Here is a 19,100-nt window from a genome sequence, read left to right on the forward strand (position 1 = left end):
GGCTCCAGACGCACAGGCTCAGCGGCCATGGCTCACAGGCCCAGCCGCTCCACGGCATGTGGGATCTTCCCGGACCGGGGCACGAACCCGTGTCCCCTGCATCGGCAGGCGGACTGTCAACAACTGCGCCACCAGGGAAGCCCTACACTGTCATTTTTAAGCAGGGAAAAAAAATGTTGATTATTCTGAAAATTCAATGTTTGGAATGTAGTTTTCAGGTAGTGGTTCTGCCTCAGCTACATAAGCAACAGGAGCCCCTCAAGTTCATGGGTGACAAATACAGGACGCCATCTCTATCCTGCTCGTGAACGCCAGAGGCGGGCTGCCTAGGCCCATCAGGAGGCTACCGTGTCTGCTCTGGGCGCTGCGGTCGGCCCTCGGCGAGCCCAGCCTGCCTCTGCTGGGCCATCTCCCTGGCGAGGAGCTGCGGCTGGTGCTCCTGCAGCAAGGGCCGCTGCAGCCTCTGCTGGGGCGGGGCCTCGTGGCGCTCCTTCGGCCGCTGGGCCTCCTCCACCCGCCGCACTGCCAGCCTCTGATGCTCCTCATACGGCGACTGGAATTTGGCGACCGGCTTGCCCGAGGGATACACCTGGGGAACAGAGAGTCGCTGCAGAGCAAGAACTGTCGGGTCCCCTGGGTCCTCCCTTCGTCCCTTTTGCGTGACACGCGCAGAAGGCAGGGCTGGTTTGTGAACACCTGTCAGGTCAACTGTCATAATGGTCCAAAGCCACCCCGCGGCTGGACTCCACTCCTGTCTCCCAACGCTCTGAAACACCCTTGGCTTCTTTCAGCAACTGGTCTTCTCCATTTGTTGGCATTAAGGCAGATTTTTAATGTGCTCCCTCTCAAATGGAGGAGGACGCAACAGAAGAAATGTTTCAACCCTAATTAAATTTATGCTCAGAAGGCTCTGGTCTATATGGGCACGTAATAACCTCAGACTAAATGGGGCGATTTGTGAGCTGAGGCTGAGGCTAAGGCTTTCCCATGAAGCCTAAAGACCTAGGGAAGCTAATTAACTCTCGCAATGCATATACTAATCTCAGGCTAAGCGGAGCCAAAACAAGTCAAATTTCAGATTAGGGTGGAGAGGCAGAGAACCGATTTTCTTCAAAAGAAACCAAAAATGCATGAGAAGAGAGAACTTTCTGATTAAAGGAAAACCTGATACAGGAATTCTTAAACTCTGCTTCCATTAAGCCGTCTACCACTCCCTCCTCCGCCTCCCTCTCCCAACTAATACGAGTCCACAAAGTTCTCACCAAAGGAAGGAGGGTGCATGGTTGAGGGAAATTAAACCTAGTGGGGAATTACCTTTGAGGAAAGCTATGAAGGACCCAGGACTGGGAGAGAGGCTTCTTCATGCCACCTTTGCAACAATTTAAGAGTGCACCCACAGGGGGGCCTTCACGCCTGCCCAGCCAAAGCCTCTAGCGGCTTGAAGTCTTGGAAAGTTTGAGGCCAAACAAAGCTTCAGAACTATAAATAAAAGGTGACCAGCGTCCACGTAAGGGCCAGGTAGTCTACCGTCAGGTATCACCTTCGGGGCTGTGTAAGGAAGGTACACCTGGCTGCACTCAGGGTTGCTTTCAGTTCTTTTAAAGTCTCATTTATGAAAATAATGGATGTTTTTATGAGCCTTACTTATGTGAGAGGGGAGTGCTCAGTGGTGGAGCCTGAGCAGAGACTGGTAAACACACTCACTCACCTAGTGGCATGTCCTTAAGTCAGCTTTCTGATGACTTGCTAACCACCCTGAAGGTGAGCGTGCAAAAGCCAACATAGGATTTGACAGTAAGTAAGTGAACAGGGAGAAAAGTACCCTTGATCACAGAAAATGCGTCACTTCTCGGCCTCCAGATGCCCACTGGGCTCGAGCACAGACTGGAAGGTGCGGGACGAGGTGCCCATCTACTCTTCTACTCTGTTAAAGGGGTGTGACTGAGTCTCTCTCACTGTGCACTCTTGACAAAGACAATACATACACACATGCATAGGACCTTCTCTTTTCCCCAACCGTCTTTCTGGGATAAGGTAGCTATGCTACTAACATCACAATAGAACATTTAAATAGGTACATGTAACATTTAGCAAGATCATCCCAATTTTACTTTATAGACTATTATACACGAGGGCTTTTTCCTTAACCCAGCTGACCCTTGAACAGCGTGGGAGGCTGGGGCGCTGACCCTCCGTGCAGTGGAGAATCTTCTTACAGCTTTCAGTCGGGCCCCTGTATATTGGGTTCCTCCATAGCCTCCCTCCCTATAGGGGCTCCTCTGGGCAGTTCCCCACGTGCAGGTTCTACTAACCGCGGATCTTGTAGTGTTTACTACTGAAAAAATCCTGGTATGAGTGGACCCGTGAGGTTCAAACCTGCCCTGCTCAAGGGTCAACTGCACATAGACACAAAGGCGCACCCTTTATCCCAGGCAACTGGCTGGAGGACCTCGTACCCCAGCGCGAGCCTGCCCTTCCAGGAGCCTGGCTTCCTTCCGCTCACGCCGTTCCGCCCACTCCCGATGCCGCTGCTCCTCCGGCGATGGGTCGTGCTCCTCCGCGAGGTGCTCGGCCTGCCCAACCTGCTCCATCGCCTCTTCCTCCAGGGCCCTCCTGTGCTCCTCCTCTGCCGGCCGCCGCTCGGGCTCCCCGCGGCCCGCTTCTCGCTGGGTCAGTTCTGCGGGCGCCTGGAATCCTGCCTCCTTCTGGGTGGGAGGGTAAGGTTCTGTTTCCTCCGTTCTTCCAGGGACTGCTTCATGGTTCTGCCACACTTCGCTATTTCGGGACACCTAGGCCAAGCACATCACTGGAAATGACACTCTTCTATTTCAAAAGCAGTGATAGAATCTCTTTATTACCATGTCTACGGGGTTACAACATAAGCAAAATCCTGGAGTCTAGAAACATAGTCCTGACTGAAAAGTATGGCTGCAGTGGAGTCACTTAACTCTTTTCACTGTGTGATCTCACCTACAAAATAGAGATAACGTAAGCAAAATTTCATCGTGGAAAGAGTACCGTAAATAACCTAAAAGTAAAGCCTATAAGTGACCACATCTCAGTAGACCCTACCCTCAAAAGCAATCTAACTCCTGTTCTCCCTTAAAATAAAAAGGGAAAAACCCTCATACTTCAAGTGATCAAATTCGTAATTTTCTTCAAGGTAAATTTTGTTTTCAATAATTATATGAAAAGAAGAGGATAAGATCAAATAGAGGATGAGCTAGCTTTGTTTTCTGTTAGCAAACATAAAAAAAAGAATGCCATTACTGATGGACACCCATATGTTGGCTATAATAGTGCCCATTAAATCAGGTACAATTAAACACTTCTGACGTATTAAAGTGGTATTTCTTTGTAAACCAGAGGAAGTCTTTTGTGAGTACTTTATTAACACAGAAAACTCTGAAGGAAAAAAAAGATGTGTCTTTTCACAGAGAACTCCTCTTCTAAAACTGGTTGATTTAAATCAGTTTTCTCTGCAAGTTTCAGAGATTTCTATACGGTCTTCATTACTTAGAAAAGAGAGGCAAAAGAGAGATGGTATAATATCAATAGGAAAATGTGTCACTGTCCTCCCTCCCACCAACCTTCTTTAGCAGAAAGGATACTTTCTTTGGTCAGGTTGCTGTCCCATAATTGAAATAAATGTGAAGCCCTGTTCTTAAATTAGCAGAAACATAACTTAGAAACTGGATTGTATACATAAACAAATAAGCCAAGGGAAAAAGTCCTTTCTCAGACATCTGAGGACGGCTTTTGGAGGTGTACATTTTACCAAGTCCTTGCATACCTGACAAGTTTGAATTGATACTGCCCTGGCTTTACAGGAAATATTTCTCTGAAGGGCCCTAAGTGCTTTCCAACACCTGTCACTTATCTCCACAACATCCCCGTGAGAAAGGTTAGAGCAGATGACTATTATCTCCACCTCCCAGATGGAAGAACTAAAAAGTCTGAGTCTTTAAAAGATTAATCCAGTAAACTGGTAGTTAAACTTAGATAGAGAATAGAACCAATTTCCACACCGGGCCTCTGGTTGTGTTTTCTTAAGTCAGGAGCAACATAAGACCCAGACAAAGAACAAGCATCCAGGAGGATACAGAACCTGTGAAGGAATGCTTTGCTCAGACTGAAGATTCAAACGAAGTCCACTCACTTCAACTTAATTATTCCCATAAGGTGATAAGAAGGTGAGTTGGGGAAAGTCTTCTCAAACATTCACTGTTTAAAACGACTTTGTCGGGGGAAAGATAATCATACTTGCCATTTTTATTACAGGTGTGATTGCATAAACAACTCTGTAAGAATTAATCATATGGGCGACACCACTTTTGATGTTTCACTTGAGAGATATTCTTAAGCAACAAGGCTTAATTTTATGAAGAACAGGAATACAAAAAATGGATTCTGTGACTAGCACTTATACTCTTGTAGTTTTATGAAGGCTATATAATACAAACTTTGACATATTTTGTATGGACCAAGTACGGCATCAAGTTCAAATGTATTATCAGCTTTAATACTTAAGTGGGCTGATTGTCATATAATATCCTCATGATCATTTAACCTTCTCACTCTATCCCCAACCCCCCCCAAAAACCCCTAAAATATTCAGACATGACAGCTCCTTTCAAACAAATATACCCACATGAAGAAAGACAAAACTAGTTCAGTCTTTTCCAGGAAGCAGAACAGCAGTTCTCAAAGTGTGCGTCCCCAGACCAGCGAAATCAGCTAGAAATGCAAATCCTCAGGCCTCACCCCAAATTCACTGAACTGTAAACTGTGGGTTGGGGCCCGGTTATTCCTGTTTTAACAGCCCTGCTAGGGACTCTGATATATGCTAAAATGTGAGAACCGGTGTTCTGCAGTTAGAGCTGGCAATAGTTAGAGCAGTTCACCTGAGGACAGCTTGACAGGGAAAGCGACCTGACCACAGATGACCAGTTCATGCCTCTTACCTCCCGAGGCTCTCCGGGTAACTTGTCCCTTGTTGCGCTGTCACCTTGTGGAGAATGTGCCACCTGGGTAAGATTTTGCTGCTCTGTTTGTTCTGGTTTTCGAAAGCTTGGAATCCTATTCAGAGTATCTTTCAGTTGTTTATATTCTGCAACTTGAGTCTGCATACAAATTGCACAATTGGATGCAAATTGCACAATTTGAGGAGGGAAAAGGATATCATTCATAGACGGTTCACTGGAAGACTAGACAAAAATATTATACCTAAATGCAAGAAAGGAAAAATACGCAGACTGTTTCCATGCATTATCTATACTTACTTGGACATGCTCAACCATTTATAAGCACATGCAAATCAGAGTTAAAGGGAACAGAGAAAAAGTATCTAAGACAGATGTTAGTTTCCCATGCTACATTAAACTAAGTCAGGATTTTTATATATAAATTTCTAGTCTAAATATCATTATTAAAAGTAAGACAGCTATGCAATCAGTTTTATGACATTAAACTCTATTTTAAAATTGCACAATTATGTAAATATAAGTGCAGATTATCTTTTACCAATATGGTCTGAGTAACACTTTTCAGCAGAAAAGAACCATAGGCTTCAAATAAGTAACTGAATATATATGTAAAATCACTCAGGCCACCCTCTTCTTCCAGTCAATACGTGCTCACAAAGGGTCCCTTCCTCTCCAGAGCGCTTCCTGTATTGTGCTCTGCAGTTTTGGAAAGCAATAGCATAGGCATGAAATGAGGCTGGATTTTTATTCTTCAATTCTGAATGTCCTTTTCTTCTAGAGCAACAAAGGCACTAATGAAGGCATAGGTCTAGAATATACTCATATACTCATATGTGTGTACCCGTGTGTATATGTGATAGGGTGTGTGTGTGTGTGTGTGTGATATTTTTAATACAAGAAGCTAGAAAGACGGAAAAAATCACTTTAAGTAGGAAAACCAAGAGACTATACTTAACTCATCATATGCACCAACACCGTAACCCTAAAACAGAAATACTGTGTGTGTAAACACACACTTCCATGAACACAAAGAACCCAGAAATCTCTTCTGAAAGAAAGAGCCTGCTGGCCAGGGCCGCCGCCCTCAGTGTGCACAGCAGACGGGGAGTCGAGGCTGGTGAGTCATGCTCCTGCGGCCACAGCTGTGCACCTGTACAGTGCTCTCCCACCCCCTTTCTGCCTTTTTCTAATTCACACAGAGGTGCAGAAGTCTGCTTGCTAAATCTGGCTCAGGGGAGTGCTTCTTTATCATTTGAACAAAGGCGTGCCAAACGGCTAACAATGGCCCTTAGCCCAGAAATCTACCAAAACATTTGCAAACCAACTTTGGAGGTCAAAGAAAAAAAGATGACATCCACACAATGATACTTTTAATAAGATAAATATTCTAGTCTTTTTTTCTTTCTCCTCCTCCTAGATACATAACCTTTGAAGGCAGTAATGCTGTGGTTCTCAAATACTAGCGTGCATTAAGAATCATGTTAAATTATGGAAGGATCATGTTAAAAATGCAGGCTCCTGGACCCCCCACCCTAGAAATGATGAGTCAGTAGGTCTGGAGCAAGGCCCAGGTAACTGTGATACAGGGAGTCTCCACAAATTCCAGCTGAAGAGTTAAGTGTGACTTTGATGTCCATAAGCTTCCAGCTTGGTTCTGGGCAATGATTTGGGGCCAGCTACAGTACTCCTTTTTGACCTTACTTTATTTAGATATAAAAAGGATACAGTATTATATAACTCAGTAGGTTGTGAATAGTAAATAAAATTCTGTACATAAAGGTATTATGATAATCCCTGATAAATTGTAAACTCTCAAATTCTACTCTGTTCCTGCTTTCTCCCGCCCTTAATTATTCCATTTAAAAATCAGGTTGTCGGGCTTCCCTGGTGGCGCAGTGGTTAAGAGTCCGCCTGCCGATGCAGGGGAAATGGGTTCGTGCCCCAAAAGATGATTTACATGAGAGACGTAGATGCCTGAAATAGCAGTTGTTTTCTGAGCAGATCTGGGGAAAGTTTTAATATGGGAGTAAAAGAGCAGGAGAACCTTGGAGGCCCCACCCAAAAGAACCAAAAAGCTACTGAAAGAAATAGAAAATTATATGTAAGTTAAATAAAAATATTTTTTCTGTTGCAAAACCTTATTGGCAATACTCCCAGGATGCTTACGACAGAATCTGGCTTTGGTCATTAAATGAATTATTTTACTTATATTTTTCTGAATTTTCAAATTGTTGCTTAGTCTAATATTTATGGCTATTATAGTACATAGAGTATTCAAATTGGTTTGTCACATTTTTCAGTATGAAAAGCAGCCTCACAGAAAATAATAATACTTGGTAAAAATTTTATAAAGAAGGTTTTGAATGTAATAATATCCTCTAAAGTCAATTTAATTTATACCCATGGAAAAAAATTACCACACAGCTACAGTTTTGTAGGGAGATAATCAATGACTGCCTTGAAAAAGGGTCCCAGAGACACAGATGCTACAGCCTCTGAGATGAATCAGAGCCCAGCATATGATTCTATTAATAATTTTATAAAGGCAAAAGATAATACATGGTCTCCTGGTAAGCAAAGATAGTTGGTTTTCCTTTGCCCTTTTCTTGCAATTCTTCCAAGAGAAGAAAAGTGAAGACCGGTGATTAAGAAGCCATTCTTATTTCTTTGCTTCGACTAGAAAGCTGTATAACACTCAATGTGATATTACTTTAATAAGCTCTCCAACACTTGTATTTGTTCACTTGTTCATTCAGTAAGTGTCTACTCAGGGCCTGCCTTGTGCCAAGGACTGTTCTAGGCTTTGAACAAATGAAGCTTACGACTCTCGTTTTCCTTCTCTATTGACTTGAGAGCTCTTCTTATTTCCTGTAATTTGACCAAACAACACATAAGCCTAGTCCCCAAAGCAGTGTGTGCAGGCTGTAAAGCTGGGAGCAAGGGAGGGAGGAATAAAATATAGAGCTTGACAATAATTTATTTAGGTAGCTAGCATCATAAAATCCTACAGATCATATAGCAAGCGTCAATACAGGTCACACGGTGGCAAAAGACCACATATGTGGGATAATTTCTGTGACTGAAACAAGTATTAGACTACTGCATGCAGGGGCTGGAAGAGGGTAGAAAAATTAATATGCACCACACTGCCAGCGCAAAAAAACACCAAAAAACAAAGGTTTATTTAATATTCTCTTGATCGAGTTTTGAAAGCATGCATGATCTTCAGCATCAGGAAAGCTCTGTCCTAAGGAACTCAGTGAAGCCTGGCCTTTAAGAGACTACACGCAAGAGGGATTCAGAAATGTTAAGCAGACTTAAAAAGAACCCAGAGAGGCCGCTACCCTTCTAACCTGTGCAGCAGCTAGTGCACTCTTGTGGTCTTCCAAAGTCACTACAAGTTGTTCATGTTCGGAGAGTAAATTCTTATGCTGTTGCTACACAGAAAAGAATTTTACAGGTTGAGTTTTAACATTCTAGGACAAACTCCTCTTGGGCAGACAGTGGCAGGAGCACCCAGATGCTGCTTGCTTGCTGGTTTGCTTTTGCAGTATTTGTTAAGTTCCAAAATCTTGGTAGAGGGAAGACTATGGTTAATGTATTCCACAGTCTAAAACGTGCTACCCAAATATCACAATCACTTACAGTGAAATCAACACACAAAGAAAAATACCTCTCGTTATTAATAAACCTTTGTGAATAAAAAGCTTATTAATCGAACAAACCTGCAACATCACAGCCATACTGGAAATAAGTGAAAAATATTATTAATGATATTTGAATTAACATTTTTATTATTAAAAATTATAACAATAGTGCAGAATAGGTGAAAAATAGATGGGGAAATATATAATCCCACTATCTTTAAATAAGCTACAAACGATTTTATATGTTTCCTTTCGGTCTTCTCTACATAATTGTATATAGCTATCATAGTAGCCTGCATTCTACTTCATGTACTTATTTTTACTTAAGATATTAAAGGTATTTCTATATTGCCAAAAAAAAAAAAAAGCTTATTAAGATTGAACCATCTGGCAAAAGAATCATTTCAGTACTAATGGAAATGCTGGGATTTCCAGATCATCGTTTAGCTTATGATACAGAAGTGGTAGAAGTATTGGGCCTGGTCCGGTTTATGCAAAGCCCAAAATAACAGTGTGCATTGTAAAGCATGTCAAATAGGGAACGACTTTTAAGGTCACTCTACAAAGTAAAGCAGACAAACACTAAACAGTCAAATGCTGGGTATTTTGTTTACCTTGACATCTTGCAGCTGTGTGTGCATGTCCTGATGCGCTCTCCTCAGCTGTCTGTTCTCTTCTCTCAAATTGTACACGGATTCTATTTTAGAAAAAGGGAAATCATGCGTAAAGCCCTGGGCCTTTTGGGCTCTTGATTCTATTATTTTCACATCTAAAGCCTCACATAACTTTTTCTAGGATTGTTTTGAACTTTGACAGTACCATATTCCAAATCAACAAAACCTATACCATTTTGGGATGCGGCATGGATTCAGCTGGACAACCCAATACAATCTGGTTCAGTGGTTTAAATACATTTAAACAAGCTACACGTCGTAGAAGTTAAGGATTTTTAATTAGTCCTGTGCTAAAAATGAAATGTTTCTGTTAATAAGCAAACCCTTAGGAATGAAATGTAATGGGTAGGGGTCATCTAAGATTTTGATCTCTTCACAAATTAAAAACAGGGCTATCAAAAAGCAAAACCACATTTCTCACAGCATGAATAATTTCCACAGTCCCCAAAAGGTATTTCAGTTACAAAAGCAACCCAAGAAATAAATAAGAGACAGAGAGACACCCCATCTGCTCAAAACTTCTAAATATATTTTCTTTCTCCCACCATTGAGTTCTTGACGGATCCAAATTCTCCCTCCAATAGCTATAGGACAGTTCTTTCCAGGGCTACCATGTGAGACTGTAGCAATCAAAGCGAAGTCTTAAAAACTCCTGAACCACAAGCTCCACTGTTCGGGGAACCACCTCTTGCTAATTTTCCCACATTTTCAGTATCTGGATGGTATGAACTGGCGGCGCTTGGGCTAAATACAACACACAAACATTTTTTTCGGCCCCTGCAATGTTGGCCTACACATAGTGTCTTCCACATTGGAAGAGCTGTCACCATTTAAAAACCAAGAATCTGGGTCTAATAACATTCTGGCAACATTAGGCCAGTTCTCATGTGACAGCACTTAGCAGAAGTTAAATGGTGGCTGCGTGACCATAATGACTCATCTCCAACGGGAGATACTGTTGAGAGTGAAAGGGGTGCTGTTAAGAATTATGCTGGGACAGCAGCAGGTGCGGACCTGCACTGCGTTGGGCAAACGGTCCCCAAAGTGGCAGCCACTCGCTGCAGGCAGAACTTTATGTCTCCAGGGTGGCCCTCAGCACAGAAGGAAAGTTCCAGTCACCGTCCCGCCTCATACTTTCTGTCCACTTTCACTCCACTAGAGTCCCTGCTTGATCCCCAGGGCACTGGCTTCGTGATTGGGTTTGGGGAGAGATCAAGAACAAGGTGGGAAATGTGGCCAGTGGTTGGGTTGTCCACCTACATGTCATACCGGATTTTCTCAAAGGTCAAAACAGGACACTGTGGGGGCTTCCCTGGTGGCGCAGTGGTTGAGAGTCCGCCTGCCGATGCAGGGGATGCGGGTTCGTGCCCCGGTCCGGGAAGATCCCACATGCCGCGGAGCGGCTGGGCCCGTGAGCCACGGCCGCTGAGCCTGCGCGTCCGGAGCCTGTGCTCCACAACGGGGGAGGCCACAACAGTGAGAGGCCTGCGTACCGCAAAAAAAAACAAAACAGGACACTGTGGCAATCGAAGAGGACCACAAGTGTGTCATCGGCTGGATGGGCCCTCAGTCTACACACAGGCACACATGCACCTGAAATACCCGAACTTGGCTGACTTTTAAAGGAATTCAGTTTATAACCTTAATGACAGTGCCTCCTGTGCCTTTGCTGTGTGACCCTGAGCAAGTTACCTAACTTTAGCAGGCCTCAATTTCTTCACTTGTTAAATTAGACTAAATATAATGCCTACCTTGCAGGGTGTTGTGAGACTTAAATAAGATACCTGTACAAAGAATTTCCCCCAGTACTGGCACATGGAAAACATTTGTTAAGTGTCAGCTATTATTATAACGATAATGGGAAGAATAATCATCTAAGTTTAATGCTACCAGCTCATAGCTATCCATATTCTAAATTCTAAACTCCCTCCTCGTGTCATAGTAACCTGCCAAAGACTACTCGGACTACACACGTCATAGGTTTGCCGCTACAGACCCGCGTCTATCACGATGCATCTATCTTTAATTTACTATCAGGGACCATAATCAAACAAAAGCGCTGATGTGAAAATCACTTATCAAAGTGTCATCAAAGGCACTGTCACATTAAGTTGTTTTAAGTCTCTCTGAGAAACTTCTTCCAAAAATTAATTGACATCAAAAATACCGTTCTCTCTCTCTCTCGCCCTCTGTCTCCATCTCTGTCTCTCTCTATCGCTCCCTCACCCACCAAGGTATTTGGTAGATTCTCTCTTCTGATGACAAGAGCCCTATCACTTGCTGTATTTCTACTTTTGTTCTGGGTTCCAGGAAGCTCAGACCAGGCCATCAGGCTTGAACTATCTGAGTATATGCAGAACTCACAGACAAGTATTTTCCATGGTTCTGATTTCTTGTTAACATTTTACTATACATGGACTTGGTTTCAAAGAAAGGAGTAACTATAGAGTAGACACAAGATAATATGCCATTTAGGGTTATTACTAAAATTGAATGAATTAAATTATGTAAAGCATTCCAAGGTCAGACACCTAGAAAATTTTACTTCTCACTCCTTAATGGATCTCCTTCATATCAATATAATTAAATATATCCCCTCAGCTTGGCTCAGGTTTGAAAATGCTCAACAGTGGATCCTACAAGTCAAATGTCCTCCTTTACCACACAAAGGTGTAGCATCCCCAGGGTGGCAAGTGCTGTCTGTGCACTGGAGTCTTCTGGTTCTCTCTTCCTTTTACCACCTTAGGGCTTTCAGTGTTTAGTCTCTTCCTTTCTCTATTTTGTTATCTTACTGACTCCTCACCACCCAGCTCACCACCAACAAGCCAAGGCCCCTCCACGTCTACATCTCTTGGGTATCATCCGCTGACATCTGGCTCCATCAAGACCACCTCAACCCTTTGTAAACTGCCTCAGTGGCTATTTAACTCCCAGGTGCCTTGTTGGAATACTTACAAAGTATTCCTATTATTTTGGAATACTGTTATTAGCCTATTATTTTGGAACACTTCGAGACAAAACATTGCAAAAAAAAAAGTACAGAAAAGTCCAAAGGACTCTTCACATGGTTTCTTTCTATGATGACATTTTATATAAAACCAGGAAATTGTTCTTCACCCATGTTTTTGCAAAGCACCAGGATTTCACCCATGTTTTTGCAAGCACCAGGATTTCACCCGTGTTTTTGCAAGCACCATGTACGTTTTTAAACCAAATCTCACACTTCAGACTTATTTAGTACCTGGATAGGTGATTGTAGAATATGCTATAGCCCTTTTCCAGAACTCACATGTACTCAGAAGTGATATATTTTGTTCCACATTACTGTGAAAATACCTGATGCTGATGCTGGTGGTGGTTAATATAGATTGAAGGTCTACCACGTACCAGTAACTGTTCTAGGTGCTCTGCATGATGTAATCCTCATACCAACTCTACAAGGTTGATACTTTTTATGAATAGCTCGCTTTTACAGATGAGGATGGTTTACGCTACACAACTTGCCTGTGGTCATATATAAACATCATTGAAGAGGCCAAGATTCACGAGGGCAGTCTGACTCCAGAGGCTGAGCTTTTTGAAGCTACTATTAGCGATCAACAGGGAGTCTTTATGCCCCTGTGGAGATTTGGAAATGCATCACTGTAACTGGGGAGCACTGATGGCATTTTGTGGATGGGGTCAGAGATGCTAAATGTCTCACAACACACTTAAAAAGAGAACTGTCTTGCCCAACATGGCCAATGTGCCCCGTTGAGAAACACTAAGTATTCTATTCTGTTTCCCTAAACAAACCCAAAGAGATAAGTGTGAAACTTCGTAAAGAAGTAAGAAGTAACTGGTAAAGGACCACATGTAAGGTAATCAATCAGCAAGCAACAAACAAAATAAAACAAAAGTCTATTGTTCTATTCAAACGTTAATATGAGTATTCATTTCCATGCACACTGACTAATTAGGTTTCCAAATACCTTTTAGCTTAGAAAGCTCTTGTTCTTTCTCTTGCTGCAGCTGCAGGTATCGCTGCTTGTGGTCATTAAATGTCCTACTGAAGTCTTCTCCTTGCCTGCGGTGTTCCTCTTCCAAGTCGCTGTGCTGTTTCTTTAGCTCCTCATGTTGACTCTGTAAAGATGAAAACTTTAGCAGGGATGTACATTCTCTAAATTATATCAGAATCTGTCTCTCGATAGCGTAGTCTTTCTCTTCCCAGAAAGTCAGCACAAATGAAGAAGTAGCCTTCGTTTTCCTCAGACTGCTTTGAATTTGTGCAGCTCCCTTCCATTTCCCTTCCATTCCAAATGAATAGTTTGGGATCATGGCCAAAAATAATTTTCTCCTGAATTTTTAACATTAACGGGAAAAACAAGAAGTTGGAAGTTTGCATGAGAGATGGAAAAGGAAGGGATTTGGGGAAATTCCCAGGGACTCAAGTTACTGTGGAAACAGGGTAAAGCCAATGAAAAAATTACCCCTCCGTGGATACTCTAGACTGCCTCTTTCAATCTGATGTTTTCCCAGCAACATTTTTTATTTCCTTTCTTTGAGTTTCAGCCTTCCTGGTAACCCAGTTTAAAGAAGGGGGGGAAAAAAAGACTTTTTTCCGTTTGGGAGAAGTAATAAATCGATTGTTTATAGAATGATTCTTACTTATACTACTCCTGATTATAATACTGTAATCACAATCTAGATAAATTCTACAGTCTCCAAATGCTTAATGTGAAAGGGTGGTCTGCTTTAATTCATGTATTGCTTTCTTGATAATAGGAAAGATGCTGCTTTCAATAAAAAGGATATGCCCTACTGATATAGGAGAAAACACAACACCAAACAAAAAGCTGGGGGGTAGGGGCTGGAGACAGTGGCGTGGTATTTTTTCCCTGCTGTGCAGGGTGGCATACTGTCTGCTGTTCATCTCTTCTGGCCTAAACAGAAATAATGCATCTCCTTCTCTCTCTTATTTTTTTTCAATTTTCCTGACACAATAATGAGTTTTATCCAAGTACCATGGAAGGAGAATCTTTAAACATAAATTGTGCTCTTGTGGTAGGCAGAACACTTATTACACATTAGTAACAGGAAGGCAGCATTTTAATACTTCTACTGCCTCCAGTGCAACTAAGATAAAAGAAAATATCTAAGAAAAACCACTCTGAGAAATTAGATTTAAAAAAACAAACAAAGGGGCTTCCCTGGTGGCGCAGTGGTTGAGAATCCGCCTGCCGATGCAGGGGACACGGGTTCGTGCCCCGGTCCGGGAAGATCCCACATGCCACGGAGCGGCTAGGCCCGTGAGCCATGGCCGCTGAGGCTGCGTGCCCAGAGCCTGTGCTCCGCAACGGGAGAGGCCGCAACAGTAAGAGGCCCACGTACCGCAAAACAAAACAAAGAACAAACAAAAAAAAATCCTTAAAGGATAGAGAACAAAATTAAAAATTAGGTGAACAGAGAGCCTCATTTATAAAAAATGTGTAATGAGCTAAATATGTTCTTTGTAATCAGGTGATAAACATGATGGAGCATTACAATTATATATCACTTTTAGCCAGAAATGACTTTAATATACCATAACACAATACAAATCAACTTTCTGTAAACTTTCCTTGATCACTTAAGTTACTTAGTTAATCCTTTGATTCACTCAGGAAGAACAACTTTAAATTACTCACCTTTAACATCTGATGTTGGACATTCAACGCGCTGTACCTGCTATTAGAATCTTGCTGTAAATTGAAAAGCAAACAGTTAACGCAAAAATAACAAATTTGGCTCTTTTGCTAACCAGAGCTTAAAGGTCTTAATGGAAGGATTTCACTCATTTCACTTGTGTTAAGTGAAAATGAACTCTAAGCTCGAAACAGGACAATTCTGAGGCCATCTCTTTACTTAATAGCAGAAATGAAGTTTTCACATTCCTCTAAGTTTGCTAGACTTTAATAATGAAAAATCAGGACATGGAATTATGAAACAGCAGCTTGACAGGGCCCTTGGAGGTGATTTACTTCCACTCTCATATTGAGAAGAAAAACTGAGGCCAGAGGCACAGGGGAACTTGTCCTGAGATGCAGCACCGCACATGGCTGATATATTGTGCCCGGTGCTCCAAGGGGAAAAGGAGATAAACCAGGCCTCACAAGCTTCGCGTGGCTTCCAGGAAAGGAGAGAAAAGGCACTTTCCTGCCTCGAACTTCAGCGGGTAAGAAATTCTACATACGTGACTTTACCCCAACTAGAATCCAGCTCACAGGGTGAGAAACAGAAAGGCTAAGGAACAGGCCAGGACAAACATTTCCTTTAGTAGCAGAGCCAGGACCAAAACTTGAGCCTACACCTATGGCTGAAGCACACGCTCCAGGAGTGTGTCTCTGTGTGCCAGTGGAGCATCTTCACATTTGGACCTCACACAAGTCCAGTCCTGGACAACCATAACTAGTGAGGGTGCAAACCACAAACCACCTGAAGGTTTTCTCTCCCCAGGCTGCTGTGTTGTTCTATCATATGTGCCCCACTCCTTGCTTTACCCGTCACCAGTACAAGCACAGCCTCCATTCTTTCTTTCTTTCATATTCTTGCAGCTTCTAAAATGAACTGCATTTTTGCTTTATCATTTTATTTTATCACTTTACCATTTTAATTTGTAATAAATTACATTACAAAATGCACAACAGAATACACACAGTTCTGGCTAGGGCTTTTAAAAGCAGGTAAGAATTGAAAGCCGACAGCCTCCTAGCTATTCAAGGAACAGACTCTTCTCAGTTTTAATACCCCAAAACGCCAATGCTTTACTCAACCAATGCTTACATATTTTTCTTAGAGTAAGAGAAAAACTTGTTTTTCTCCAGTTAATTTGGACTTAAAAACTTTTTAAACTGCCAGTATCATTTATGTATTCATTCGTTCCACAGATGTTTTTGAACATGGGAACTCTAGGCCAGGTGCCGTGTCAGACATTAAACAGCAATGTCTATGCAAGTGACAGTAACTTCCTGCAAAGGCAAATTAAAATATCACATTCCATAGAAAAGAGAGACTACAAATGAATAAGTAAGTGAATAAAAATAATCTCTTTATGAAGAGATTATGTTTATGGTTGAACATTAAGGCTATTTCCAATTTATCACTATCACAGTAATGTGATAAAGGAAGGTAGGTTTTAAAAGAGCAGTTTTTAGGTCTTCCTCTGAGAATCTCTTGGCAAGGAAGGAAGGAAAGGAGAGAGGAAGGGAGGGAGGGGAGGAGGGAAATGTATTTCAGCCCTTCAATCCTAATGATCAACAGAGTAAAAGGTTTTGCGATATTTCCATATTTCCCCCTCTTGCAAGTTTCGTGAAATAAAAAATTAAGGGAGAAAAAAAAAAAAACTCACCCTTCCCTTATTTAGTGTTTCTTGTGCTTCTAATTTATAAACCAGAAAATCTAGAAAATACAAAATGGAGAAAATAGACTATAAGTTAATTCACTATGGCATTTTTAGACATCTAAAAGAACATAGGCATACTTTACTCAGACCTAAAAAATGTTTCAGGTTTAAGACAATCTACTTGGTGACTTATATACTTTGTCTTTTAATGCTTTAGAAAGAGTTGAAAAAAACTGTTATATAATTTTCCTCTTTACCTTTAAGTTCTGAATCTTGTATCAACAAAATACACACTATAACCAACTGATTAAAAGTGCATTTAGAATGTGTACTTGGTGATGAACTGTCCTTGAAATTAAGGAGAAAAAAAACATGAAGTGCACCTAAGGACAGAGATGATTTATTGCCAGCCACTAGATGGCACACGAAAATCATTCAGGACCTGAAAAGGAAATCAAGCCGTGGAAACCATCTTTAATGCTCTTAAGGCTTTATTATCCACTAGATGGCTCTATAAAATCACTCTGCTTTTGAAGACAAGGGAAATCCAAATCCTATCAAAGCATTTTAATGATCTGAAACATCTCAGTAAAACATCCTAGCCCACACTGCCCTCCTCTGTTCTCCCTCCTTCTACCTCACACCAAGGTAATCAGACGGAACATCTCACTTCAATCTCAAGATTTACCAAAAAGATGAATAAATAAAAATAGAATGCAGGAGAAATATCTATTTAGGTCTTCTGCCCATTTTTGGATTGGGTTGTTTGTTTTTTTGTTATTGAGCTGCATGAGCTGCTTATAAATTTTGGAGATTAATCCTTTGTCAGTTGCTTCATTTGCAAATATTTTCTCCCATTCTGAGGGTTGTCTTTTCGTCTTGCTTATGGTTTCCTTTGCTGTGCAAAAGCTTTGAAGTTTCATTAGGTCCCGTTTATTTTTGTTTTTATTTCCCTTTCTCTAGGAGGTGGGTCAAAAAGGATCTTGCTGTGATTTATGTCATAGAGTGTTCTGCCTATGTTTTCCTCTAAGAGTTTGATAGTTTCTGGCCTTACATAGGTAATTTCAAACCACAACCTGTATAAGCTCCATGCTTTATAGAAAAACTCTGATAAAAATCAACAGCATTGCCTAATACCTGTGCTAAATGTTGATTTTTCAAACCAAACCAATCAGTTGTGCCAATAAAGCCTTTACCACAAGATGAAAACAGGTGTATAACCTAAAAGACATTGTACAATAAGATCAATTCATTACGTTCTAAATGTACATGTATACGTATATGTTTATATAACGTTTGTCATATTCTGGACAACGCATGCTGTTACTTTTCCTGGATGCCTGTGGACGGAAGTCAGGTGTTAGTAACGTATGCACTGATAATATTCAAAGAAAAACTGTGTGTCATTTCCGAAGCAATACATATAACCAATATATGAATGACCTCAAAGTGGCACCAACTGAATGAAAGATTCTAAATCTAGTCTTGAACAGGAATTATTTTGTCGCACAATGTATAGCATATTGCTTGGTATCTCCTTCTCCATCCACCAAATAAAACTGACTTTGGGTGATCTGAAAAATTTCTTAGCAAAAAAAATAGTAAAGCAAGTACGTGATGCTTCAAAGAAGAGTATGATAAAAACACAGAACACGAATTACATTATTTATTTACCTTCCTTTGCTTTCTTATGTTCAAGTCTTTCCTTTTGCAAGGATTTCTCTAATCTTGATCTGTGTTCATACACAACTGGAAAAAAAAAAGTTAAAACTTATCTTCAAAGAATTAGAAATTCCAAGGTAAAATTAACATCAATTTTCAAAACAGGAAGAAGACAGTTTAGAGTCCTTTCACAATTAAAATTAAAATGTATGCATTTTAAGTTCCACATTCTTGGTAAAAGATGGACACAATAATAGGCATAATTCTGGGCTGACTCCTATGAAGTCTGCCCCTCTGTAAAACCAACACTCTGGAAGAGGCTTCCACCTTCTTGTCCTCATGCTTCTGGAACATGAGTCTGTGTGAGGCTCCAGGTCTCTTCCCGGACAAGCGTGTCCACGCTCACAGCTTCAGCCAACATCTACACGGCACTTACCCTCACATCTGTGTGTCCAGCTCCCACCTCTCCCTCAGGTGCTAGGAGAGGATTTCCACCCAGATATCCCATAAGTACTGCCAAGTCAACATGAGCTGCGTGAGTCTCAGTGAAAGACGCCTGGGCGGGTGAGGAAACCTCAGCAGCATACTAAGGCTTGCTGAAAGAAGGGGTGGATTCCACCATGTCAGGAAAAACTTAGGTAAGATAGCCACAGAGATTAAGGAGGGAGAGACTCTCCCCACTAAAGAACCTATACCAGTGCCCACAAAGGAACAAGTCAGGTTTACATCTGCCATGGCAGGAAACCCAAGGCAAACTGATGTCCTGCTGTAG

The 19,100-nt window shown here is 41.6% G+C and overlaps 1 protein-coding gene across 4 annotated transcripts in view; it reads right to left on the bottom strand.

The window, feature by feature from the left end:
* GOLIM4 (golgi integral membrane protein 4) overlaps positions 1–19,100 on the bottom strand; it is a 77,548-nt gene that overhangs the window by 15,612 nt on the left and 42,836 nt on the right. For 2 of the 4 annotated variants that reach the window (XM_024741886.1, XM_024741885.1), the window contains exons 2-10: positions 18,341–18,415; positions 16,673–16,722; positions 14,973–15,026; positions 13,278–13,428; positions 9,247–9,329; positions 8,339–8,422; positions 4,965–5,123; positions 2,457–2,789; positions 348–589 (exon numbers count right to left, since the gene is read on the bottom strand). In XM_024741886.1, the coding sequence (XP_024597654.1) occupies positions 348–589; positions 2,457–2,789; positions 4,965–5,123; positions 8,339–8,422; positions 9,247–9,329; positions 13,278–13,428; positions 14,973–15,026; positions 16,673–16,722; positions 18,341–18,415 (1,231 nt within the window). The remainder of the gene's footprint in view (positions 1–347; positions 590–2,456; positions 2,790–4,964; positions 5,124–8,338; positions 8,423–9,246; positions 9,330–13,277; positions 13,429–14,972; positions 15,027–16,672; positions 16,723–18,340; positions 18,416–19,100) is intronic. The other 2 variants (XM_024741888.1, XM_024741887.1) reach the window with 1 other exon arrangement.

The sequence above is a fragment of the Neophocaena asiaeorientalis genome, unplaced genomic scaffold, assembly GCF_003031525.2.
Source record: "Neophocaena asiaeorientalis asiaeorientalis breed wild unplaced genomic scaffold, Neophocaena_asiaeorientalis_V1.1 scaffold211, whole genome shotgun sequence".
Classification (NCBI taxonomy): domain Eukaryota; kingdom Metazoa; phylum Chordata; class Mammalia; order Artiodactyla; family Phocoenidae; genus Neophocaena; species Neophocaena asiaeorientalis.